The 25,826-nt window shown below is 47.4% G+C and overlaps 1 protein-coding gene across 1 annotated transcript in view; it reads left to right on the forward strand.

The window, feature by feature from the left end:
• The window catches only part of GABRA5 (gamma-aminobutyric acid type A receptor subunit alpha5), an 86,333-nt gene extending 60,844 nt beyond the window's left edge, over positions 1–25,489 (forward strand). Inside the window, exons 6-9 of the mRNA XM_065906393.1 lie at positions 15,359–15,502; positions 17,631–17,783; positions 20,894–21,105; positions 25,190–25,489. Of these exons, the coding sequence (XP_065762465.1) occupies positions 15,359–15,502; positions 17,631–17,783; positions 20,894–21,105; positions 25,190–25,489 (809 nt within the window). The remainder of the gene's footprint in view (positions 1–15,358; positions 15,503–17,630; positions 17,784–20,893; positions 21,106–25,189) is intronic.
• Positions 25,490–25,826: the final 337 nt, after the last annotated feature.

The raw sequence follows: 25,826 nt of genomic DNA on the forward strand, positions 1-25,826 counted from the left end.
TAAGATAGTGAAACATTTTGTCTGTATTCACGTAGAATCATGTCAGAGAGTATTGTGGTGTTCATTTGAACCATCAAACTTAATTCTGAAAGCTCAAGAGAAAATGGGTATTTTTTTCTCTATTTTTACTTGTGGCGTTCTTTTATTGTACTCCCAGTGTCCCAAGATTTCTTCTTTTATAACTAAAAATTATTTTATCATAAAAATAAAATAAAACATTTTTGAAATAAATGTTATAGTAAAACTGGGCTTCCCTGGTGGCTCAGATGGTTAAGAATCCTCCTGCGATGTGGGAGACCTGGGTTCTATCCCTGGGTTGGGAAGATCCCCTGGAGGCAGGCCTGGCAACCCACTTCAGTATTTTTGCCTGGAGATTCCCTGTGGACGGAGGAGCCTGGAGGGCTACAGGCTCCTTTATAACTGCTTAGCAAACTTCCTTTAGCCATTCTTTTAGGATAGGCTTCTGGCAATAAATACTTAGTTTTTCTTCATCTGAAAATACCTTGATTTCTCTCTTCATACCTGAAGAACATTTTTAATGAATATAAGATTCTGTACTGACAGTTCTGTGGCATTTGAAAAACGTGCTACTTTATTCTTGCCTCCATGGTTTCTCATGAGAAATCTACTGTAATTCAAATCATATTTTACTTATAGGTGAGATATCTTTTCTCTTTGTTGCTTTCCAGCTTCTTCTTCTTTTTTTTTTTTTGTCTTTACAGAAGTTTGACTAACATGTGTATTAGTGTGGATTTCTTTGGGTTTATCTGATTTGAGATTTGCTCTACTTCTTGAATCTATAGGTTTTGGTCGAATTTAGGAAGTTTCAGCAGTTATTACTTTGAATACTTTTTCTGCCCCATCCTCTTTGTCTTCTTCTTTCCTGATTCCAATGATGTGAATATTAAATCTTTTGTTATATTCCTGAAACTTCTGAGGCTCTTTGCATTTTTCTCTATTGCATCTGTGTATGGTCAGGCTCCTCAAGATGGCTGTTCTCTTGTTCTGTGTATATCCCCTGCCTGACCAGTGGATATACACCTACACCCGACTCACACGACTGACTTACATACTTGTCCCAGGCCCCAGCTAACGACTGTTCTAGCTTTAGGTCACAACTCCACTCCTCTTATCAAAGGGGTAGTGGGGACTGGGTCCCTTTGGTGGTTTCCCTGGTAACTGATGAGCCAACTTGGTACTATTTCCCCCTGTGGTCTCCCCTTCCCCCTGAGCAAAGGTGGCTACCATGTCCTGCCGGCCACCCAGCACACATGGTGGGGTGCTGCCCCAGGACCTTGCTTCAGACATGTAAGCTCCCCCATCCTTTAAACCACTGACATCTCTGTCACTGACTGTTTCTCCAGTCTAGAGGATGGTTGAGTACAGGCTTCTTAGGCCTAAGAGGTGCAAGCCAATACTCTATTTTTCAGATAAACTTAATTAATTTTTATTGTTGTATATTTAATTTTACTGATACTTTCTTTTGTTCCCTCCATCTTGCTGATGAACCCATTTAGTGAGCGTCTTATTATGGTTATTATTTTCTTTAATTTTATGTGTCAACTTGACTGAGCCACAGGATGCCTAGATACTTGTCAAACATTATTCTGGGTGTGCATGTGAGGATATTTTTTAATAAGATTAACATTTAGATTGGTTGACTGAATAAAGCAGATTGCCCTCCCTAATGTGGGTGGACCTTGTTCAATCAGTTGAAGACCTGAAATAGAACAGAAGAGCTGACTTTCCCATGGGTAAGAAGCCCCTCCTACCTAACTGCCCTCAGCAGGAATGTTGGACTTTTCCTGCCTTTGGATGCAAACTGAAACAGCTCTTCTTGGGTCTCCAGCCTAACAGTTCTCCAACTGGAACTACACCATCAGCTCTCCTGGGTCTTCAGCTTGCTGACTGCAGATTGGGACTTCAAGCTACTATTACTTCATGACGCAACACCTTATAATAAATCAAATACATAAATGTGTATATTTATAATAGATCATATATATGTGTGTGTATTTATATATACACACATATGTCTATATAGAGATGATATACACACACATATCCTATTGTTTCTCTTTCTCTGGAGAACCCTTACTAATATAGATTTTGGTTTTGAGAAGCGGATGCTACTCTAGCAAATGCCTGAAAACGTGGATGTGGCTTTAGAACTGGGTAAGGGATAGAGACTGGAAAGTTTGTGGTGAATGTTTAAAAAAGCTGAGATTGCTATGAAGGGACTGTTGTTGGCTGAAATGAGGATATTGAAGATACTGGTTAGGGCTCAGAAAGAAAAATAAAAAGCACTAGAGAGAAAATTTTCGTCTTCTTAGAGAATACCCAAATGATCATGAATAGAATGCTGCTTGAAACTTGGATGTTGAAGGTTTTCTGGTGAGGTCTCAGAAAGAAATGTGAAACAGGTTTTGGAAAATGGTGGAAAGATGCTCCTTATTATGAATTGGCAAAGCACTTGACTACCTTGTATTCTAGTGTTTTGTAGAAGGTAAACTTTGTCAGTAATCAAATTGGATGTTTAGTTGAGGAAATTTCTATGTAAAGTGCTGGAGAAGTTGTTTGGTTCCTCTTGAGAGGCAACAGATGAATTAAAGAAGGAATTGTTAAGCCAAAATGAAAAAAAATCCAGAACTTAAAGATTTGGGAAATTCTTATATTCACATTGCAAAAATGAGGAAGTTTGTTCATGGCGGAACACCAAAATAAAAGGTTACCCATGGTGTTATAAGCCATCTCAACAGAAGCAGGAAGAATGAGCCCCAAAGTGATTCAGAGACCTTTAGGGCTGCCAGTCCTGGCCCAGGTGCAGCCTGCACGGGCCAGGGAGCGAGACGGCCTGTCCTCTGCCATCGGCAGAGCCCTGAGTGCTGCTCCCTGCAGGGCAGTGTGTGTGAGGCTGCTCCCCAGAACACGGAACCAAAGAGCATTATTCTCGAGCTTTAAGATCTAGTGGAACTTGGCTTGCTAGGTTTTGGACTTGCTTGAGACTTATCAGCCCTTCTTTTCCTTTTGAAAGGGGAATGTCTATCCTATACCCATCCCACCATTGTATTTTAGAACAAAATAACTTGTTTCACAAGTTCACAGCTGGAGACAAATTTTGCCTCAGGATGAATTGAATCTCACCTATATCTGATTTAGATGTTTAGATAAGACTTTGGACTTCAGATGTTGGAGTTGATGCTTGGAATGATTTAAGACTTTGGGGCTTACTAGGATGGAATGAATATATTTTGCATGTGAGAAGGACATCAATTTTGTGGGGGCCAGTAGTAGAATGTTATGAACTGAATTATGCCTCCTAAATTCATATTTTGAAACCCTAATCCTCAATGTTACTGCATTTGAACGTAGAGCCTTTGTAACTAAAGTTGAGGTCATAAAAGTACAACCCTCTTCTGATAGGATTAGTGCCTTTATAAGCAAAGGAAGAGACAGATCTCTCTGTCTCCACATGCATGCAACAAGGAAAAGCTATGTGAATACAGAGACAGAAGGCGGCCCTCTGTAAGCCAGGACAAGTCCTCACCAGAATCCGCTAACACCTTCATCTTGGACTTGCCTGCCTCCAGAACTGTGCGAAAATAAATTTGATTAAGTCAACCAGTCTATAATACTTTGTTATGGTAGCCCAAGCAGACCAACACAAATACTAAAACTTATGTTTAGTTTTTGTTTCTCTCTTTTATTTCTTTGCTGAGACTATTTTTTTAAATTTGTTTCAAGCATGTTTGTAATTGATCATTGTGGCATTTTATGGTGGCTGCTTCAAAAACTCTTTGGCAGGTAATTCTAACGTCTCTGTCATATCTTCCTTGACATCTATTGATTTTTCAAAAAATCCAGTTTGATCTTCCTGGTTATGATTAGGACACATGTGTTTTTATTGGAATCTGGACATTTTTTGTATTTTATGACACTCTATATTTATTGACATCTTGTGTTTTGGCTAGACTTACAATCACTGCTCTGCAGGGAAAGGTACAACACAGCCTTATTACTGCCAGGTAAGCGTCCCCTCTGATGCTGGGGAAGATTGGGGTCAGGAGGAGAAGGGGACGACAGAGGATAAGATGGCTGGATGGCATCACCAACTCGATGGACATGGGTTTGAGCAAGCTCCAGGAGTTGGTGATGGACAGGGAGGCCTGGCGTGCTGCAGTCCATGGGGTTGTGAGGAGTTGGACACGACTGAGCAACAGAATGGAGCAGAACTGAACTGAAGCTTCCCCTCAGCTTCTGTTGACAGAGGCGGGCCTGGGTCCTGGCTACTGCTGGGTAGATACAGGAGCTCGGACTCTGTACCCGTGTCCCCTGATACCGCCTGGGCAGGCTGGCCTTGGGGTGGTAGGCATCGGAGCCTCCACTGAGCCCCCTGTGATGCAGCCCCAGCAAGTGTCAGCAGGACTGCTCCTGCTCGTTGGTGGGGGTCCAGGCTCCCCTCGTCCTCTCGCCCCTACAGAGAGTGGGTTCGGTGCTGCCCTGCCCCCTCAGGCTGGACCTGTCCACAGACCTGCTGAGGGGAAAGCCTAGCTCCCCACTCTCTTTGGGGGCCTGGGTTGGGGCAGGGCAGCATCTTTTCTGTGGTATTTGGCTGGAGTCAAGTGATTATTTTCTGTCTTTTTTAAAGAGAAGCCACTCCCTGCATCCAAGTGCCAGCTCCTCTCTGGGGCCCTCCTGCCCTTGTTCACTCTCCACTGCCTTCAAGGAGTTATGTTTCATGTGTGTCCAAAGTTAATAGTTATTACCTACTAATAGCCACTCTGCCATTACTGGCAGGGAGCTTCCTTTATTTCTGAGGGTTTCCTTTAAAATTAATTTCCTTCTATAGTTCCAAAGGGATTTGGGGGATTAGAAGTAAGTATGTATGATGAACCAAAATTGAGTCACATGGGAATAAATCATTTTTTTTTCAAATGCCATGTAGAGATAGCACATACATTTACTTGGGGAAAGTAGTATAATAGAAAGCGACTCTCACCAGAATTTACTGCGGTCGGTGGCTGTGCACATCAGTAGTTGGGACAAACCCTTCCAAAGATCCCTAGGGCACCTCATTTAGGAAACCCTCAGTCATTATGGCAGGCACTTAAAATTTTGCCACTCTTTGCACCTGAAAATTATGCTCTTCACTTGATCAAAGGTAGAACACTGAAAGTCAAAGATTGTTAGTTTTCATCATTGTCTAAATAAATTCAAGTCAAATTGATGTTCAGATTTAATGGCAGTGGTGTGCAGGGCAGGCAGCACAAAGCAATTTTTGGTGAAAGAACGTATGCGAGCTTTTAACCCTTCTTCATATCATCTCATATTCAGCGACTCCCCAACTATGGTTATATAATTTATCATATTCAAAGCTAAAATATGCATCTAATAGGACCTCTTCATTTCTACATTCAACCAAACAAAACAAGATCAATTTATATATATATATATATATACACACACACACACACACAAATTTGTGTATACACAAATGTACTCATTTCTTTAACTTCATAGACAAAATCAATATAAACATTTCTTGAGCTCATATTAAACTCTCATACCAAATTTCTTTTTATCTGCCTGATATTTTAAGATTGGTTTGAAATAGATGTGATCACTTATTTATATTTGCTGTTACTATCATTACTATGATATATAAGGCAGCTTAAAAGATTTTCCTCATCAGCTCAGGACTAGTTTTAAGAGGAGAAATACTATTCAGTGAAGTGTTTTTCTTACTTTTCTTTTATCTTTTGGATTTACTAAAAATAGCTGCTTGGTCAAATAGCTCACTTCTACCCTTGGCATCCAAGGCTGCGGAGGCTAAATGTGATAATGAGTTTCAAATTACGCAATCTAACAGCTCTCTGCTGTTAGGAGACAAAGCAATGCAGACAGTGTCATTATTCTGATGAGCCACATGCTCTGGCTTCTCTCAGGCAGAACTGAATTAACATACATTTCTCTTACTGTTATATCTACTCTCAAGAATTCAAAGAGTTATTGAAATTATTCCTGGCTTCTAGAGCTATATTTCCCAGTCTATAAGAAAATTCCTTAAAGATAATTCAGCTCAGTTCTGTTTAGTTCAGTTCAGTCGCTCAGTCATGTCCGACTCTTTGCGACCCCATGGACTGCAGCACGCAAGGCCTCCCTGTCCATCACCAACTCCCGGAGTCCACCCAAACCCATGTCCATTGAGTTGGTTTTGCCATCCAACCATCTCATCCCCTGTCATCCTCTTCTCCTGCCCTCAATCTTTCCCAGCATCAGGATCTAATGGCATGGCTTAAATTTGGAAGCAAGCGCTTAAACAAATCAAGACTATTTAGAGAAGGAAATGGTCCTTTTTTGGTTGTTCATTTTATTTGTGAAGTTATGCCTTAAGTATTAGACCAAGTTTCATGAGAAAACATCTGGATTCATGAAAATATATTCTGAGGTGGACATGGACACTATTTTGGTGGATCTCCAGTAGACAGAATTTCGGGCCGTCAGGGGTAAGTGTCATGAGGTTGAGCTCTTAGAGTTCAGACATGTGAGATTACAGCTCTGCCGCTGCCTTCGTCATGCCAGCGACTCTGCTGTTCTGCGGGTGTCTAGGGTGCAGGTTTCAGGGAGCCTGGTGTGGGGCCTCAGAGACGCGGTGAAGCTTTGTCTGTGCTGTGCGTTCGTTGCCCTTGACGACCGTCCAGCAGCTGTGTCGGGAGTGGTCTGCCCTCAGCACCTGCGAGGTACAGTGGGAGACAGGCATGGCCAGCGTTCCAGGAGCTAATGCTGGGCAGATTAAATAACCGGGTGAAAACCCTTGTGAAACTGAGGGCCGTGTAGGGAAGCTCCTCATGGGGTCATATTTTGAACTGAGCCTGAGGATTTGGATGGAAGAAGGCATCATGGATAAAGGATCAGTTCGTGGAGGCACTGGACGCCCCCCTTTGGGGAAGACAGAGGGCAGTGTCACGGTTCAGATGTTGTCATTGTTGTCCAGTCGCTCAGTCATGGCTCTTTGTGACCCCGTGCTGTTGTTGTTGTTGTTATACGCTGTTACTGTTTAGTCGCTAAGTCAGTCCCCATGGACTGCAGCACGCCAGGCTCCTCTGTCCTCCACTGTCTCCCAGAGTTTGCTCAAATTCATGTTCATTGAGTCAGTGATGCCATCTAACATCTTATTCTCTGCTTCCAGCAGGAAGGGCCTTAAATTCCAAAATGTAGAAATAGAGCAGTGATGTGAAGTAAGGGGAGGATGTGCTGAAGTCATTGTTTTGGAAGTGAAAACAAGTGCTTGGAATGTCACGAAGCAGTGGAGGTGATGAGAGCTGAGAGCAGGGTTGTGGCCGGTGTGAGAAGTGGATTATGAGATGGGCTCTGGGCCCGTGTATGAGTCAAAGATGACATCGTGATTTAAGACCAGGTGACTCGCAAAATGCTATTTTCTATGAGAAATTGGGAAGTGATTGGAAGGAGCTACTGGTATGAATGTGTAAAAAGCTAATTGGTTTATGAAGGGGACAGGAAAGTGTGTGGAGGGGTTTGATCCTCATATTCCTGGCCTTTGATCTGCTTCCCTCTCTTCTTCACAAAGGAAGCAGCCCTTCTTCTCAGAGGGTGACAGTCCTTTGTCTTCTTCCCTGACTTGGTTCCACTTAAGTCTATAGATACAGACAGCATGGTCTCTCAGCTCTGCCTCAGCCCAGCGGGCAGTCAGTGACCCCAGGTAATTTTACAGAGACCCAACTGTGGGGTGGTGATGGGCCATCTGACTAGCAAATCTCACTCTTCCACTATTGCTTTCTGGGTAACAGAGCAACAATGTTAACTGCTCATCTCCATCTGCAGAGAGCTCCACTCACTTCTCAGCTGATTCTGGACAAGGAAAGAGGCCTGGCAAAGCCCCACTGATCTCATTGGTACCTGCTTGATTGAAAGCAGGGATGCGGAGTGTCTCATAGGTCATTAGAGATCATGTATCCACAGACATTTATGTTTTACAAAGTTTCTCATTTAGATTATGGAATTGATGTGTCATGTGTTGACTTGGTTTTCAGTTCAGGAGACTGACGGGGCAGTTGAAGACAGGTGGGTCACACAGCTGATGGTTGGTGAGGTCCCCTGGGACAGGTACTCTGCCGATTCCTACCTCAGTTTTAGAAGGAGGAAAACTGAAGACACGGGTGTTAGAAAACTAAAATCCTATACATTTTGCAAATCATCACAATTCTAATTACCTCGTAACCTGTATTTCTTCTAACGTAGGCAGTAAACGCCCAGAGCAGAAGAGGTTTCCTCGCTGTCTTGTAGCCTGTCACATAAGACTCACCAGCGGTTCCCGCACACTTGGTTTGCTTTTGACTGACAATTAGAAAGTGAATTCATGTACAAAGATCTTCTCATGAGACTGGATCTGACAGCAAACAAAACTCCTATCCAACCTGTGGCTATGTTCCTTATAGCTGCTATTTACTCTGGATCTACTGTGTATCAGGCATATGGTAAATACTTGATTGTCATGAATTCATGTGACCCTGAAGCACCTCCAGATTGTTTCTCCCCATCTGCAGATGAGAAAGCAGAGCTTAGAGCATAAAGAGGTTGTGGAAGGTCATCTCACAGTGAAGGTCGGGATTATGCCAAAATGTTTCTCTCATAGTTAGACAAAAACTCGCGGCTTCTAAAAGGCCTTGTAAACAAGGGGTTGATGTGCCATTGTGGCCTTTTATTCAGGATTTGCAGTGCCAGAAGAGGACAGATAGGAAATGTCACCCTGGGAACAGAGCTGCTCAGAAAGCAGTGATGAATTGCCAAGTTGGCTGTGGGTGAAAATGTTTCGAACCTTCTTGCCTAGCTCCGCTGATGCATAGTTGGAGGAAGGCAAGCGTTATGTTTTTGGAGCTCTAAATCATGACAGATGATGGTGCCATGGCAAACTTGATGGCCTCGTTTACTGTTGTACCAGCTAAGAGATTGGCTGCCACGCATCTGACACAAAGAGCAGAATTTAGAGCTGCTAAATGTCATTGATATCAATAGGCCATTTAATACTAGCAGCTTGAAAAACAAGAGGATATGAATTATTAGTGTGCATTGTAGTTGACATTCATACATTACTCTGTGATTTCAAGTAACTTTTATCTAATTACAATTCTCATTTTCTGGGGTCCTTATTGTAAGATAAGTGGTATAATCCTCCCCACCCCATCCCCATCAGCAGTGGAGAAAGAGGCCTTGAGGCCAGCGAGCCTGCAGGTTAACAGAGGCAGCCTCTCCTCAGCCTGAAGCACAGACCGGGGTCTGCATGCCCCTTGGCCCCAGAACTCAAGGACAGCCACACCCAGTCCCACAGAGAGAGTCAGGACCGTTGCCCAGCCACACCCAGTCCCACGGAAAGAGTCAGGACCATTGCCCAGCCTCACCCAGTCCCACGGAGAGAGTCAGGACCGTTGCCCAGCCACACCCAGTCCCACGGAGAGTCAGGACCGTTGCCCAGCCTCACCCAGTCCCACGGAGAGTCAGGACCGCATGCCCAGCAGTCTGGTCTGTACCCTGCCACGACTGCACCTCTACGACCCCAGACTCCCACATCACCACATCCTAGTCAGCTTCTCTCCAGGCCACCCAGGCGGGCACCCTCTCCCCTCCCGAAAGCCTCATTCGTCCCAAAGGCCCCCCTCTTCCCCATGTCACCTGCTCTTTGCTCTCTTCCCATCTTCCTCAAGGACACTGGGCATTGAGTAGGTAGCTCCGCAGGTTGAGGGAGGAGGGAAGGTGCGGGGGAAGCATCGTTTTCTGTGCTCTCTGCTCTGACACATGTCTTTGCACCCAGTCATCCCTGGCTCTCAGAACTGCCCAGGTCACTGAGACCTATTGCCCCAAGGTTTGCAGTCCTTTCTGAGCTTTGGGATTCACCTTTGCCAGCCAGCTCACATCTTCCAGGGGTTGTGGGGGCCCCCATACTTCTTTGGGGCAGGGGACAGACTCATAGCCCGTGTGGTGTGTGGGTTGGGGCTGGGATGAGGGGTGCTGGTGGGACGTGGGCAGCCCTCCTCCATGTGAACGTGGCCAGGGTGGGGCCAGCCTCACAGAGCAGCAGCCCGGCCTGCCCTGGGGCACAGGCGCTGGAAAGGACGGGGCTCAAGACAGCAGGGTGCAAGCTGCCTGTGCCAGTCTGGGGATATCGGGGAGCCTCATCACCGTCCACCACCCACTCCACACTCAGCCCCGGCCAGAACCTGGCATGGCCACTCTGCTCCAGTCTGTCTCAGGCCATGGCCTTGCAGTCTTCAGGGTGCTGTACTTTGTGAATAATAGAAAGAGGGAAATCTCACCTTGTGTACGGGAAACTCAGGGAGCCATCAGCATAAGCCTGACTGTGTCTGTGGCCAGACACTTGGAAAGCAGCTTGCCAGGGTGGAGCACATCGTCAGCGCCCCCACGCCACCCCGGCCATGTCCCCCCCAACAGAGAAGGGAACTTGCAGCAGAACGCACTTGTGCTGGAGGGCTCCAGTGCAGTCCATGTGAAAACACACTTCTGTGTTACCTGAGACTTGGAAGGTCATGGAATTAAAAAACACATGACAAGAACACTCAGCCTCCACTTGCTGTTCCCCTTCAAGTGTGGCATCCGTGGTATCCCATTAACTGGTGAGCACTGCTGCTCTATTTACGTCCTTCTGTTTGATATCTTACTAATACACACATGGCACTGGAATCGTGTCACTAATTCTCAGGGTTCTAACTCCCCCCTCGCCAAGGAGCCTTCTGAGAAGTTGGGTTCCCAACCCTGGGAGCTGCGGCTTTGCTCAGAGACAGGACACGCTGGGTTTTGGAACCATGTTGAATAACACACTGAGGGGAGAACACCCAGTTAAAGAGGAAAGTGATGCAGCTTCACTGGAAGCTGTGTCCGCCTAGAGCACTGTTCTGCATTGCCCTCAGGTCCTCATTAGCAGCCAGACACACACCGAGACTCGGAATGCTTGGGGTGCCCATCTGGGACCGTTCGAGCCATGGCCGCCCAGTCACACATTCTCTGACGGGAGCCAGTGCCGAGGCTGGACAGGCCTTCGTGCTTCCTCTCAGGACTGCACAACACACTCAGCAGCAACCGCCAGGAAGAGGGAGCTTTGAAAAGACCAGGTTCATCACTCAGAGGTCTCAGACAGCACATGGCACACCCAGGCCACACAGCACCGTCACGGGTAAGGGAGAGAGAAGAGACACAGACGTGGGGCTCTGCCTTTACTGGGGCCCAGGGCGGGGTGCTTAGGCTTTCACCAGTTCCAGTTTTATTGGCAAACTCAAAACGTAAGAAGGGGAATTAGGTGTTCCAACTAGGGAGAATTGAGGTCCTCGAGCGGTCAGTTATCTAGGTCACCTTGGGTTTTCTTGAAGGGGAGCTGCATGGGTAGGTTGGTGCTTTATCTAGTGGAGTATCTGGGAACATGCTCATGTGGGGTGAATGCCTTTTAAACAAGTGCCTTGGCAATCAGCAGTTGAAAGCTTGGTGCCAGGCACTTAACACTGCAACTAAAAAAAGCTTATTATCCGTCATTGGCACTCCAGAGAGCTACATACACATCACGGCCCTGGTAAAAAGACTCGATACCTAGGATGTGATGTCACCCCAATCTAAATCTGTAGAGCCAGTTCAGGTCCAGCATAAATCTCATCAGAATATTTTGGGGAAAGCCTGATTCTAACATGTGTGTGGGTGAAGATGAAAAGGGAACTCCTTGCTCTTCCAGCTGCTGGTTTCTAGAATTCTACACTCCGTGTGGTTAAGACAAGGGGCTTGAAATCACGATAGAAAAAGAAGGCAGAACAGACAATTCCACAGAGAGAGCCTGTGGCCGAAGGAGACCTTACTTGTCAGAACAGGCCCTGCAAGGATGTGGGCGGGAGGAACTGCTTAATGATTCCGGTGGCGGCACAGAAAATCTCATGGAGAGGGTGCGACTGGATACTTATAAAGGAAAATATGTGCAGAAGTTGGCTCCCTGTATCAAGGCTCTAATGGTTAAAGATGGAGCATTCCAGCTTTGATCCTAAATGGATAACATCAGGAGAGCCTCCGAAATAAGATGCAGAGATTAAAAGGTTGATAAATTTAACTCACTTAAACTGCCATTTATCAAAAAAAATTTTTTTTAAGTGAGCAAAGTGATATAGGCACAACTTGAAGATGTTTACAACACATGGAACCAAAAAATTATGTATATCAGAATATGTAAAGAAAACATGATTCAAGTGGGTAAAAAACACAATCAGATTTTACGAAGAAAATATAGGGAAAAAAAACTTTGTTTAGTGATTTCTGTAAAGCTACAGAGCAAACAATGCACTGATCATGTGATTTTCGTCAAGTTTGGAATAGAATCTGTGGGGGGAAAGTGAGTTCACAGAGGGCCTGGAAGTCCCCTCTGTGTTAACTCAGTGTTTGCTCCATACTTGTTTTATTATTTTTCAAATATTCAGTTCAGTTCAGTTCAGTCGCTCAGCTGTGTCCGACTCTGGCGACCCATGAATCGCAGCATGCCAGGTCTCCCTATCCATCACAAACTCCTGGAGTTGATTCAAACTCATGTCCATTGAGTCAGCGATGCCATCCAGCCATCTCATCCTCTGTCATCCCCTTCTCTTCCTGCCCCCAATCCCTCCCAGCATCAGGGTCTTTTCCAATGAGTCAACTCTTCACATGAAGTGGCCAAAGTATTGGAGTTTCAGCTTCAACATCAGTCCTTCCAATGAACACCCAGGACTTATCTCCTTCAGGATGGACTGGTTGGATCTCCTTGCAGTCCAAGGGACTCTCAAGAGTGTTCTCCAACACCACAGTTCAAAAGCATCAATTCTTCGGTGCTCAGCTTTCTTCACAGTCCAACTCTTACCTCCATACATGACCACTAACAATGCTCTTTTATGCATAAATCAAGAATACGGGTAGTGATGTGCACCAGCAGAGAAACTCGCACACTGGTAGGAAGGAGCACTGCTCATCACTGACGTGACCCTTCTTCTGGCACCTTCTGTGGAGGCCTGTGGCCACACGTGCACCCTTGCCCGTCTGCCCAGCAGTGGCTGCACCGGGCCCATGAGCCGTGCACCAGGCCCTGGCTGGTGGCGTCCCGGAACCTGCCCTCCTGCCCATCTCCGGAGATGCCTGCGAGGCCTCCCTGTAAGGGCACATAGCTCTTTGCGTCTGGGGTCGACGTCAGGCGGGGAGCCAAGGTCACAGGCTTGTGCAGCAGGCACAGGGTGCTGTGTCTGGCAGCCGTGCAGATCCACAGGCTGTAATGTGTGGGTTCACCATCGGGGGGCCTCGAGAGACACAAGGTACACTCAACGCATGCAAGTTCCTTCACGCCAGCCGCTCCCCAGGAGCCGCTTGTGCGGAGGCGACCCCAGCTGTCCCCTGAAGCCTGTGACCCTGGTCCCCAGCAGCATGCTCCTGGTTCTCCCAGGTCAGCGACCGCCGTGCCTCCCAGCGTCTGGGCCCTGCAGCCCCCTCCCCTCCACCAGCACACACTCCAGCTGCTGCTTCCCGTGATGTCACCTCCTCACCTCCTTAGACTGCCCCCTGAGAACTGCACCTCTCCCCTCGGCAGAGCGTGTGCCTCCCTGTGGCACTCACTACCACCTCACATATGACACGTTCATGTATATTTGTCTGCCTCCTCTGGGAGACAGTCTTCTGTTTCTTTTCCATCCACCTGTTGTGTTCTGCTGCCATGACATGTTATCGCAAACTTAGCAGTTTAATTGAAACCACGTATTTATTAAGCAGCCTTATTGTAGTCATCATTTTATAATATATACATATATAAAATCATGACATTGTACACTTTAAACTTATACAATGATATGTGTCCATTGTATCTCAATAGTTAAAACATTAAAAAACAGAACAACACTTGTATTATCTTCTAGTTCTACAGGTCAGGCAGTGAATCTGCCTGGGGTCTCAGCTCTGGGTTTCGCATGGCCAAAATCATGGTGTCAGCAAGCCTGCCCTCCCTTCGAGAAGCTCTAGGGGCAAGTCCAGCCCCTCAGGCTGCGGGCAGGATTCAGTTCCATGATCTGCAGGTTGAAGCCTCTGTTTCTTGCTGGCTGTCACCAGGAGTCATTCTTGCCCATAGAAGGGCTACCCCCATGCCTTGGGTCATGGCCCCTTCCTACACCTCTAAAACCAGCAATAGAAGTTGAGTCCTTTCTTTCTGCTTTGAATCTCTAAGAGCTGGGTCTCTCTGACTGGCCTCAGCTTGAGAAAGTTCTGTTTTTAAGGACTAAAGTGGTTATATTGGGGCCACTGGGATCATCTAGGAAATTTCCTGATTTTGAGGCCCATTTGCACGGTGCCTTTTGCAATGTAAGGAAACAGTCACAGACATGACGCCAGGGTTAAAGTTCCTGCTGCCTGCGTCACCTGCCTGCCAGGACAGTGCAGACAATCAGACAAGTGCCTTCTGCAAAGTGAGACCTTTAGAGGAGCTCATGTAGTCAGCTGCTGCTCCAAGTTGTTAGAACCACAAACAAATGAAGACCAGACACGAAAACTCACTGAGCAGACAACCAGCTTCCTCCTACAAATGAAGCTTAACTTAGCTTATTTTGTAAGGCTGACTTGACCTGGGTCTCTAAGAATGAGAAGCAAAACTTAAACTGTTTCCTAGGGTTGATGTGAGGTAACTACTGACCAATTCTGTATCACTTAAGAAAATTCTAATATTGTAAGCAACCACTTCGAATGATAAACCATCAACTCTTTCCAGCTACACAAGCTGCTTTATGACATTGTACCCCTGAGCCTCAATCCATGCTTTGGTTTGAGTGCTCCCAGTTTGCAGACTGTCTTTTTGGTGTGTGCACAGTGAACTGACTCATTGCTTCTTGGGTGATTCATCGTGTTTACTTCGACTCTTAATGAACGTGGATAAGGTGCTCTACGAGTTACACCCTGAGGGAGCTCTCGCCAGCTCCATTGTAACAAGTGGACAGCAGGCATTGTTACTACTGGCCTAAGAAGTGGGCATTGTCACAATCCCGTTCTCAGGTAGAAGCACTGAGCATAGAACAGGAGACTTGCCCCGGACCACGGAGCTGGGAGAGCCCCAGGCCCTGTGGTCGGCCCCTGCACAGCCCGTGGGAAGCACCGGGCCTGACTTCTGAGCGCTCCGCCCTGTAGAAACGAGAAGGACTGCGACCGCCGAGCTGTCTGCCCTGGTCTGCCCGCCTGTGTTTTCTGTAGGGCATCCCACTCTTCAGTCATCCCTCTCACTACTTTTATAAACATGTGTGGTTGTGCCAGGCTGCAAACGGTTCCAGGCTTGCACCACTTTCTGTCTCCTGCCATGCAGACGCATATCCTAATTCCGAAGTCGTCTATGTCTGGACCAACGGCACCGCCAAGTCGGTGGTGGTGGCAGAAGACGGCTCCAGGCTGAACCAGTACCACCTCATGGGGCAGACCGTGGGCACGGAGAACATCACCACCAGCACAGGTAGTAGCCCTCCCCTCGCGCACCCCGCGCGGGCGCACGCCGGGGGGAAGCCCCGGCTCTGCTGAGCCACAGGGAGCCGCCACGTCCAGCCCCTCCTCCGGCGCGCACGGAGGCGCAGCTGCGGTGTCCCGGCCTTGAGGGTCACGAGGGCCGTTAATCCGAGGTGCGTTTGCCCCCATGAGCATCAGTGACCCGGGGCCCTGCTTATGTAACAGGCCTGCCGAGCACCGAGACACCAGCAGCAGCCTCTGCAGCAAAGTAGAGCGCTGCCTGCACATCCTCCCGTTTACCTGCTCTGTTGTTTCACTGTTTGACCATTTCAGGGATTTCCCCAGGGGTTGAATTTTGGAAATCACAGTGAGCCTCGTAGAAATAGCCAAGGGCTTCGTGGGTGCAGTTAACTCCCGCAGGCACCAGGCGGGCTTGAACCCTCAGGGCAGCACAAGCCTGGCTTCACCCGATGCCAAGTGGGCAGGGTCTCCGAAGGAGCACGGTGCATTCCTGGCCTACAGTGACATGCGGTGTCCTCAGACCCCAGCAATCACCAGCTTGGCTGTGAGCAGGGGAGGGTCCTCCAGGGTGCCAAATGGCAGGAGAAATGTGGGACAAGGATGGAGTGAGTCCTGCTTGCAGCATGAGTTCTAAGCCCCAGATGGTCCCCCAGTTAGCATCCAGCATCGCTCTGTCAGCATCACCACCCCTGGGAGCTGGCTGGAAGCACGGGACACACATTGCAGCCGTCCACTCCGTGCCTGTCCACTGGAGAGGGCTGGTTCCTCGGAAAGGGCCTGGCAGGCCTGGGACGAGGCTGCTGCAACATACTGTTGCTGCGTTCAAGGGAAAGGAAGAGTAAGCAGGCCCGGTTTTACGGGAACAAGTGGGAAGGTGGCATGGCTGCAATGCTAGTCAAGAGTGCTACTGTTTCATGTCATTCTGTGAAATTTTTCAATGGGATTCCGCCCCTATTTGCATTCCAAAAAATGACCTTTTTTGAATGTTATCTTATATTGCTATTCTCGACACAAAAATAAAACAGAATGAAAAGAACCACAGGAGCAGGTTTTGCCACACGTGATATTAATTCGTGCTGTGAGGCAGGGCATATAGGGACACGTGCGCAGCTGACCTTACTGAGCGCTGGGCTTTGATTCCAGCAGCGAGCGTCCACACTTCAACCAGTTTCAAACGTCTCAACACTGTGCCCATGCTGCAGTCTGACCACCCTCAAACAGATGGCCTCATCTGGGGCCCACATCAGCAGAGGCCCCCGACCCTCCACCCACGTCCACAGTTCTGCCAGGCTCGCTGGCCACACCATCTGATTTTTCCAATCAGTCAAAGGACTCTTGTCCTCAGATCAACTCAGCTCTGCCTTCACGTCTGGAAGCATCCTTCCCGTCTCCCCAGGGATATGCAGACTCACGCAGCAAAGGTGCCCGTCTCACCCGCTCCCCCTCTAGCCGCCTTGGCTCCTTACCAGTTCACCGTCAGTGCAGCGTCGTTCTCCGCGATGAAGGGGAGGTCGGCGCTCGCCTCCCACACCACCAGGCAGATCCAGACAAGGCACTGGGGCATCGCCGAGGAGACACCCTCGCTCTCCCTGAGAGGCGCGGGAGCTCGGCGCGGTCAGGACCTGCCGCCTCCTGGGTCTGCTGCCTCTAACCCCCAGCCAGGGGCAGGGCGCTGAACCTGTGGGGGCCTGGAAGCCCACCACCCCTGCCAGCCCTCTTTGGCTGGGAAATGAGGAAAAACCCTCCACCCGCGACAGGGCTCTGTGATGTCCTGAGTTATATGTAGAGAGGCTAAATCCTGAAATCCCGAGGGCAGTAGCAGTGAGGGGGGCAGGTGGAGAGCGGCACAGATTGTAACCAGGGATTAGGAAAACACACAAATCTGATTTTCCCCAGAAAAGCATCCGCCAGCGGAGGCTCTTCAGAGGCAGGGGGTCAAGAGACTCATAAAACAACCAGCCTCTCCTTCACCCGAACAACACGATTAAATGCTTGTCCCAAGAGAGGGTGGAGAGAAGGGAGACTCCGGAGCAGACTGTGACCTGGGTCAAGAACCAGAGGGCGGGGCTGGAGGGCTTCCTTTAGGTGGCTGACTGCACCGACTTGCTTATTTGCAGGTGAATACACAATCATGACAGCTCATTTCCATCTGAAGAGGAAGATTGGGTACTTTGTCATCCAGACCTACCTCCCCTGCATAATGACCGTGATCTTGTCACAAGTGTCCTTTTGGCTGAACCGAGAATCAGTTCCCGCCAGGACAGTGTTTGGTGAGTGTACTTCACCCAGGCCTGCAGACTGTGCTCTGCCTAGTCTAACATCCCAAAACTACAGCCTAGAGCTGCCTGTCTATTCTGTGGCCTTGAAAACAAATTCAGTCTTAGAGACTAGATTTAGGGCTGCTTTCTGAAGGAGGGTTCAGAGCAATTTGATCATTGTTTCCCTCCTGAAAAGCCTTTCACCAGTAGCCTGTTTTTTTTTGGGGGGGTGGGGTGGGGCAGGGCAGGACAGTGTTTTTGAAATCTACAGCAATCTGTCTTACATGAGATTTTGCTACAATATTTTCACAAGTCTCATAAAGTACTATTTTCTATGTTATCAGGCAGTTTTCTTTGAAATATGCATGGTGCTTCAAAATTAACTCCCAAGTTGCAGTCAATATGTTGCATGTGATATGATAGTAATAGGTTATATATATAAAATGCAATATGATAGTAATATATATATAAAATATAATACATATTACCGTGTATGTGTGTGTGTGTGTGTTAGTTGCTCAGGTCCAGTTCTTTGCGACCTCATGGACTATAGCCTGCCAGCCTCCTCTGCCCATGGAATTTTCTAGGCAACAGTACTTGGGGTGGGTTGCCATTCCTTTCTCCAGGGGACCTTACCGACCCAGGGATCAAACGCAGGTCTCCATTGCAGGCAGATTCTTTACCACTGAACCACTAGGGAAACTCTACATACTGTATGTATGTATAAATATGGGCTTCCCGGGTGGTGCTAGTCATAAAGAATCCACCTATCAATGCAGGAAATGCAAGAAATGGGGGTTCAATCCCTGGGTCTGGAAGATCCCCTGGAGAATGAAATGACAACCCACTCCAGTATTCTTGCCTGGAAAATTCAATGGACAAAAGAGCCTGGCAGACTAAAGTCCAGGGGACCACAGAAATTCAGAAATGACTAAGCAACTGAACAAGAACAACAAATTTGTAAATAAACACATATATGAGATATATGCATGTATGATATGTGTGTATATGCATACATATGTATGATAAGAATCTAGAATATTATCTGACATCCCTGAGACATAAATCAAGTTTAGCCAGATCCAGCTAGCTGGTACCTTGACACAGCAGACGTGATCCAGTGTTTAACTCTTCCTTGGAAGCTCATTTCATCAAATTCAACATTAAAAGTAATTTCATGGGTGAGTTGTAATGGATATTCACATCATTCTAAACTGTAAAGTACTGTTTCCACCTCAGCTCTTCCTATTGTACTTTTTCTTCCAAAGAAGGAAAGGTGCCCTGCATTTCCTGCCAAAACTCCTGTAGGTGGAAGAAGCCAGGGATCCTGAAGATTCCCAGGAAGGGCCCAGGACTCCTCCTGTGCAACCAGCTGTCTGCCTCCAACTACGTGCTTCATCTGCCTCATCTGGTTTAGCGTCAGGAAGGTGTGGGGGTTGGCTTGTGGCTAGACAGTGTTCTTTAGGAGAACATTACTAGGTGGGCAAGGAAAAAATTTTAGTTTGGAGAATGCCTTGTTTTCCAGTCTGCTTCCTCGTAGAGATTTTCATCTAGTGTTAGGATGTTAAAAGACTCAAGGAGACAGAAGAAGCCTGTTTAAGGTCACACACAGAGCACTGCTGTCTATCACAATGATGAACTGGATCTCTAAGAAAAATCAGAGATGACCACTGATTTCTCATTAAGCATCAATTCCATGCACAGTGCCATGTTCAGTGAGGGTGTGTAAATATCTCTGAAGGATGACACTGAACGGATACTAAGCTGCTATGGCCACCAGCAGCAGTACACTCTTTTGATGTTATTTTCTGGAGCTGGTCTAATACAGTTCCTCACACTGAGGGCTTAAGCAATAGAATCAACTGCCTGGAGTTAACTGTTCTGGAAGCTACAAGTCCCAAATCAGCAGCATTGGTTTTCTCTGAAGGAAGGCTCTGTGTCTGGCCTCTCTCCTAGTTTCTGGTTTTTTCTTGGCCTGTGGCAGCATAATTCTGGTCTTCACATGGGGTTTTCCCTGTGTGTGTGTGTGAGAGAGAGAGAGAGAGAGATACCAGTCATATTGGATTAAGGTCTACCCTTGTAACCTCATTGTAACTTGATTACATCTGTAAACACCATATTTCTAAGATCTGGAAAGTAATTCTGAGCTCTAGAGATTAGGACTTCAGCCTCTGAATTTGGGGAGAGCGGCACACAGTCCACTGGAACAGCTGCATTGCACTCACACCCCATGCACAGACATGCACCCTTATGCAAGCAAAACTGTGAGCTTGTGGAAACTACATGGGCTGTAAGTGTTCAGCAGACCTGGATCCTAGTACTGGCTCTCATTTGCCAGCTGGTGAATTTGAGCACATTACTATTTTTAAATCTTTAAGCTCCTCACCTGCCAAATGTGAATATTGACACCCATCCAGAACGTAGCTTCGGTCAGGGGCTGGCCCCTAGCAGACGCCCAATAAAGGCTCAACAGCTCCCTCTGAGGACCTAGACCTGCTGTATGCTCACTGCAGATTTCCCTAGAAGACCAGGCAGATGGCTGCAGGCATCTTACACAGCAGCCTCAAGGTGACCCAGATCTTTCTTAGAGGGCGTGCCAAGACCTAGATTCAGATGTGGCACTTCTGTTGCACTCGCGTCCTCAGAGTCTGCAGGCTCCGTTAGTCCACGTGAAAGCAAGTCTGCTGCATGAGTTTTCTGGAGCCCACAGTTTGTCAGGTGCAGTGAGTCTTTGTGAAGTGCTTCCCCAGAGCCGGGGGGACGTCCCTGCCCATCTCAGCTGGACTTCTCTGAGGAACACAAAGATGCCCCAGTCTCCTAACTTATCCCTGTTGGGCATCCACTCTCTGCAGGGTCAGGTCAGGACAACAGGGGCATGTGTACAAATCAGACCTGATTCCTGCCCGCCTTGATCTATATTCTAGCGAAGCAGACAACTGACAAGATAAGCAGACTAAGCAGTGTTTTAAATGAATGTGTTCTGCCGTGAGAATCGTACAAAGAGGAGAGACCTGGACTGAGAGACAGTTTCTTTCTGTCTCTGTCTCATGCTGGGCTGTTATGCTGGGGTCCGGTACTAGAGCTGACCCTTGTTCCAATTGTCCCCCCTTATCGTTGACCAGGGGTGACCACGGTGCTGACCATGACGACCCTCAGCATCAGTGCCCGGAACTCTCTGCCCAAAGTGGCTTACGCAACAGCCATGGACTGGTTCATAGCCGTGTGTTACGCTTTTGTGTTCTCTGCGCTGATCGAGTTTGCCACCGTCAACTATTTCACAAAGAGAGGCTGGGCCTGGGATGGAAAAAAAGCCTTGGAAGCAGCCAAGATTAAGGTACTGACTTCATTTTCCTCCTTACTCCACAGAAAATGGGCCGGATTTTATGTCCAACCATAAGAGCAAATGTTTCTCTTCCCTACATCCCTCCCCCTGAAAAGTGATTCCTTCCCTTATATTCACGGACCTTACGAAGTCTTATGACAGGTCCTGTTTTAACTTTATTTTCAGTCACCAGCTTCATTCAAGGGAAAGATCTGACTTCATGTGGATGGCTTGGGCTTGTTTATACTCAAGCCTATTACTTCTGATGAAGTACCTTCTGTCTGTTCAGGGACTGCTTACCCAGTTTTGAATTACCCAGTTGTGAATTGCACAGTTGTTCTGCTCTTTCTTTTGCCACTTCACCATGCAGTCTGTCTTCTGCAAGGTGGCTGAAGGTCATGAAGGGAACATTTGAATTATTGAAAGCAACACAACCGCAAACACACCTGATTCTACTCATGAGATGATCTGGCTTGCTTAAACGAGGCATGAGTTATTGTGGGAAGCATTTTTCTGTGCAGAGCAATTAAGTGCTGAGTATATAGAAAGAGATTGGTGCCTGAATCTAAAAAATATTTGAAGAAAAAGGTTGTGCAACATTCCAACTTGAACCAGGTCCTTGGGGAAAAGAAAATAACATACATGGAAGAGAAAAGACATAGCACATGGTAGAGAGCTAATTATACCATACATAAAACAAACAAGCAAGTGAGAGATGAGAGATGAGCAGGCCAGAGTTGCCAGAGCAGACTTCAACGTGAAACTCCCTCTGTCCTTTGGAAATCATCACGAAGGCAGTCCTGGAAGGCCCTCCTGGAGACTGGACCCCAGACCCATGATGGTGCCTAGATACTTTGCTGCTGCTGAGGGCACTCAGGGGTGCACACCCACAGCTATACAACTGGGTTTTTTTTTGCATTCAACACAACTGTTCTTTTCTTACGAAAAGTTCAAAGTTCTGACTTGACCTGGCCCATCAGATTCTTCCTACTTCCAAGCACCATGAGTCCACTCCTACGCCAAGGTTTCAGTCCTGAAAGAAAGATCTGCTTCCAGGCTCAGCTCACTTGTGTGGAGATGGAGGAAGGCCTAGTGGTCCCGTATCAGGTCCCTGATGGCAGGAGGGGAGGGGAGAGGTGCCTGGGCGGGCCTTGACAGGCACGAAGCTCCCAGATGGGTGTGTCTGGGGGAGGTAACGGGGTCAGGGGCCAGCTGAGCAGAGCGGGCGGTTGGCGGAGAGCTGGGACACTGCAGAGACAGGGGGCTGTCGGACTGTGGGGGCTCTTGACTGAAGGGTCCCAGTAGGCAGAGCCACGGGGATGTTCGTACCCCGACAAGCCTGAAGTCTGGGGAGAGGGGCTTCCTGGCCCTGTGTTGCCAGGAAGTAAACGTTTGCTATGGGCCTGGTGAGGGTCGACTGGAGGTGGCCCCCTTGAGTGGGGCAGCCAGCTGGGAGGTGTGGCAGGAGCTGAGGCCGTCAGGCTTATGTCTGTGAGCCTGGGAGGAAGGTGGAGTGGCAGAGAGACCCTGAATATTGTCAAGTGGGCTGTCATCATCGTCAGCCACCTCATTCTCCCACACGTGGCCTCCCTGTCCTTCCCACTCATCACAGGTCTGGACACAGCCCAGAAGGGAGAGGAGGGCTTGGAGGTAAAGTAGCTTGTCTCACTCCAGACTAGCACTGATCTCCCAGAAGACTGCGTGTTGCCCCCAGAGGTGTGGAGCAGGGGGTCCCATGCCCTAGGCCAGTGGAGGCATCAGGCTATCTGCAGGCATCCCGGCCAGCAAGCCATACTTTAGACGTGGTGGTGATCACAAATAAGGAAGTGTATCGTTACTCTTTTTGTGTGAACTGGCTTTTACTTATAAGTGGAGAAAACTTGAACACCAATCTGTTTGTCATCATTACCTGTTGGGGTCTTCAGAGTTGGGGATGCCAGGCAGCTTTTAGGGGTGAACACCTGTGAAAGGAGAGAGAAAAAAGTTCAAGTTGACTGTGAAGGGAGTGGTCTGCTGGCCACTATGCCCTCAGCTGGGCAGCAAGTCTTCCCTGAAAGAGCACCAGGGGCCCGTCTCTGACCACTGTGGCGGTCCTAAGGCTCGTGCGCTGCCTCCCCCAAGCAGGACTCCCGCTCCTGAGACCACCCTTCTGTCCTCCAGTGTCTGCTCTGCCCTGGTTACCCCAGGACATGAAGGCTGCACAAGACACTGATGGAGCTAGTCTGTTAGGCTGGTAGCAGCCCCGCACGGGTGTGCACAGAGCCACAGGGTCCGCAAAGGGCGCTCCTGGAAAGCTGCTTGCAGGCCCTGCTCTGCCCTGAGGCTCATGGTCATCCTTGCCGTGGGCCCGGGTTCTCATGCTCCCTGGGGCTGGGTCTGTACGCGTACTTACTCAACCTCACTTTCCACTGCGGCTTCCTGCCCCCTCTCCATGTCCTTCCTCTCTGCTTTTTACTTTTCACATATTTTTAACAGTTAATATATTTTCTTTTCTGTTTTAAAACTAGAGTCACCAGGCTGTGCACTATATTTCCTGATCTTATTTATTTTATAACTGGAAGTTTGTACCTTTTGACCACCTTCATCCACTTTGCTCCCCACCCTACCCTATACCTATTCACTTCTAAGTGAAGTCATACGGTATTTGTCTTGTCTGATTTATTTCACTCTGATTTATTTCACTTAGAACAGTGCTTTCAAGGTCCATCCCTGTTGTAAATGGCAGGATTTTCTACATTTTTATGGCTGAATAGTATTCCACTGTGTGTGTGTGTGTGTGTGTATGTGTGTGTGTATTAGTGTGTGTGTGTGTGTGTGTGTGTATTAGTATATAGTATAAGGATTCCCTGGTGGCTTAGGAGTAAAGAATCCACCTGCAATGCAGGAGACACAGGATTGATCCCAGGGTCAGGAAGATTCCCTGGAGGAGGAAATGGCAACCCACTCCAGTAATCTTGCCTGGAGAATCCCATGGACAGAGGAGCCTGGTGGGCTACAGTCCATGGGGCTGCAAAACAGTCAGACACGATTTAGCAACCAAAGTGCATTCATATATATGTATATTCATGGTCAGTCACTTCAGCTATGTGTATATGCATATATATGTGTGTGTGTGTGTGTGTGTGTGCATTTTGTTTAACTATTCATCTATTGATGGATATTTGCTGTTACCAATCTTTGCTATTGTCTTGCATGTGAAATTCTAGAACAGGCAAAATAGTTTATGGTATTAAAACCCAGAATAGAGGTTCCTTTTGCTGTGGTGAGGATGGAAATGGACTGGGAAGGGTCATGGTGACCTTCTGGGGTGCTGATAGTGTTCTGTCTTGATCACCAAGACAGAGAAATTTAATTTAAATCTCATTAAATTTACTTCAATGAGACTGTGTTAACTTGATAAAAGAACAGAATTTTTCTCAACATTCTGTCATGAGAATTTTCAAACATGTGGAAATGTTGAAGAATTACGGAATGAAAACCTCTACTATTAACTTTTTACCACACTTGTGTCTTCACCACCTATCTGTCATTTATGTCACCTAACATCTGTCTAGCCTTCATCCCTCCACCCCTCCTCAGTCCGTCAATGCATCTTAATTCTTGATGGATTCAAAGTGAATGGTGCATTTCCCACTATATACTTCAGCAAGCATATCACTAATTAGAGTTCAATATTCATTCACTGTTTGATTCTTTTGAAGCAAAGTTGACAGAGTATGAAGTTCAGAAACACTAAGGGTACTCCTGAGAAGACTTGACGATCATGCTCACCTGTATAACCCAGACCCTGTGAATACAGAGCACGTCGTCACACTCCAGGCCACGGGCCCCTTCCCAGTCCATTCCTGTCCTCGCCGCACCAAAGGGAGCCATTTCCTAACCTTTCTACCGTAAACTATTTTGCCTGTTCTAGAATTTCACATCCAAGACTGGCCATGGGGGGTTCTGAGCTTAGAAGTCTGTGGAAGGGTGTCCTCCACCAGAGATCAGCTGATCCCCCTGTCTGTCTCTGTCTCTTTTGAGAGAGAAACCCTTAGAAGAGAACTGATAGTTGCTTGCAAACATCATGCTCTTACATTCTTCTTCTGTTTTGCAGAAAAAGGAGCGTGAACTTACAATAAATAAGTCAACAAATGCTTACACTACTGGGAAGATGACCCACCCCCCAAACATCCCGAAGGAGCAGACCCCTGCAGGGACCACAAATGCCTCTTCAGCCTCAGTTAAACCTGAAGACAAGACTTCTGAAAACAAAAAGACTTACAACAGCATCAGCAAGATTGACAAAATGTCCCGAATTATATTCCCAGTTCTGTTTGGCACTTTCAACCTCGTCTACTGGGCAACATATTTGAATAGGGAGCCGGTGATTAAAGGGGCTACCTCTCCAAAGTGAGCTTTCGTGCTCCCAAACTCCAAGAGAGCCATCCGTCAGTGACGGCACCAAGGAGAGGTTGAACTTGGTGGGCCTCCCTTATTTGGGCACTATCTTTCAGGAAATTTTTGCATGTTTAATTATATGTACCAATAATATTGCCTTGATGTTTCTATATATAATGTCAGATGTTTCAGAGATGACACATTGATAAATAAATCAAGCCACTTTCTAGGAAAACAGGAGTCATGGAACTGACACTCAGATGCTCAGCACCTTACACTGATAGTTTACAAACAAGTATATTTTTAACTGTTCCAAGTGTTACCTAACAATGTTTTTTATACTTCAGATGTCA

Source organism: Muntiacus reevesi, chromosome 15, assembly GCF_963930625.1.
Source record: "Muntiacus reevesi chromosome 15, mMunRee1.1, whole genome shotgun sequence".
NCBI classification, from domain to species: Eukaryota; Metazoa; Chordata; class Mammalia; order Artiodactyla; family Cervidae; genus Muntiacus; species Muntiacus reevesi.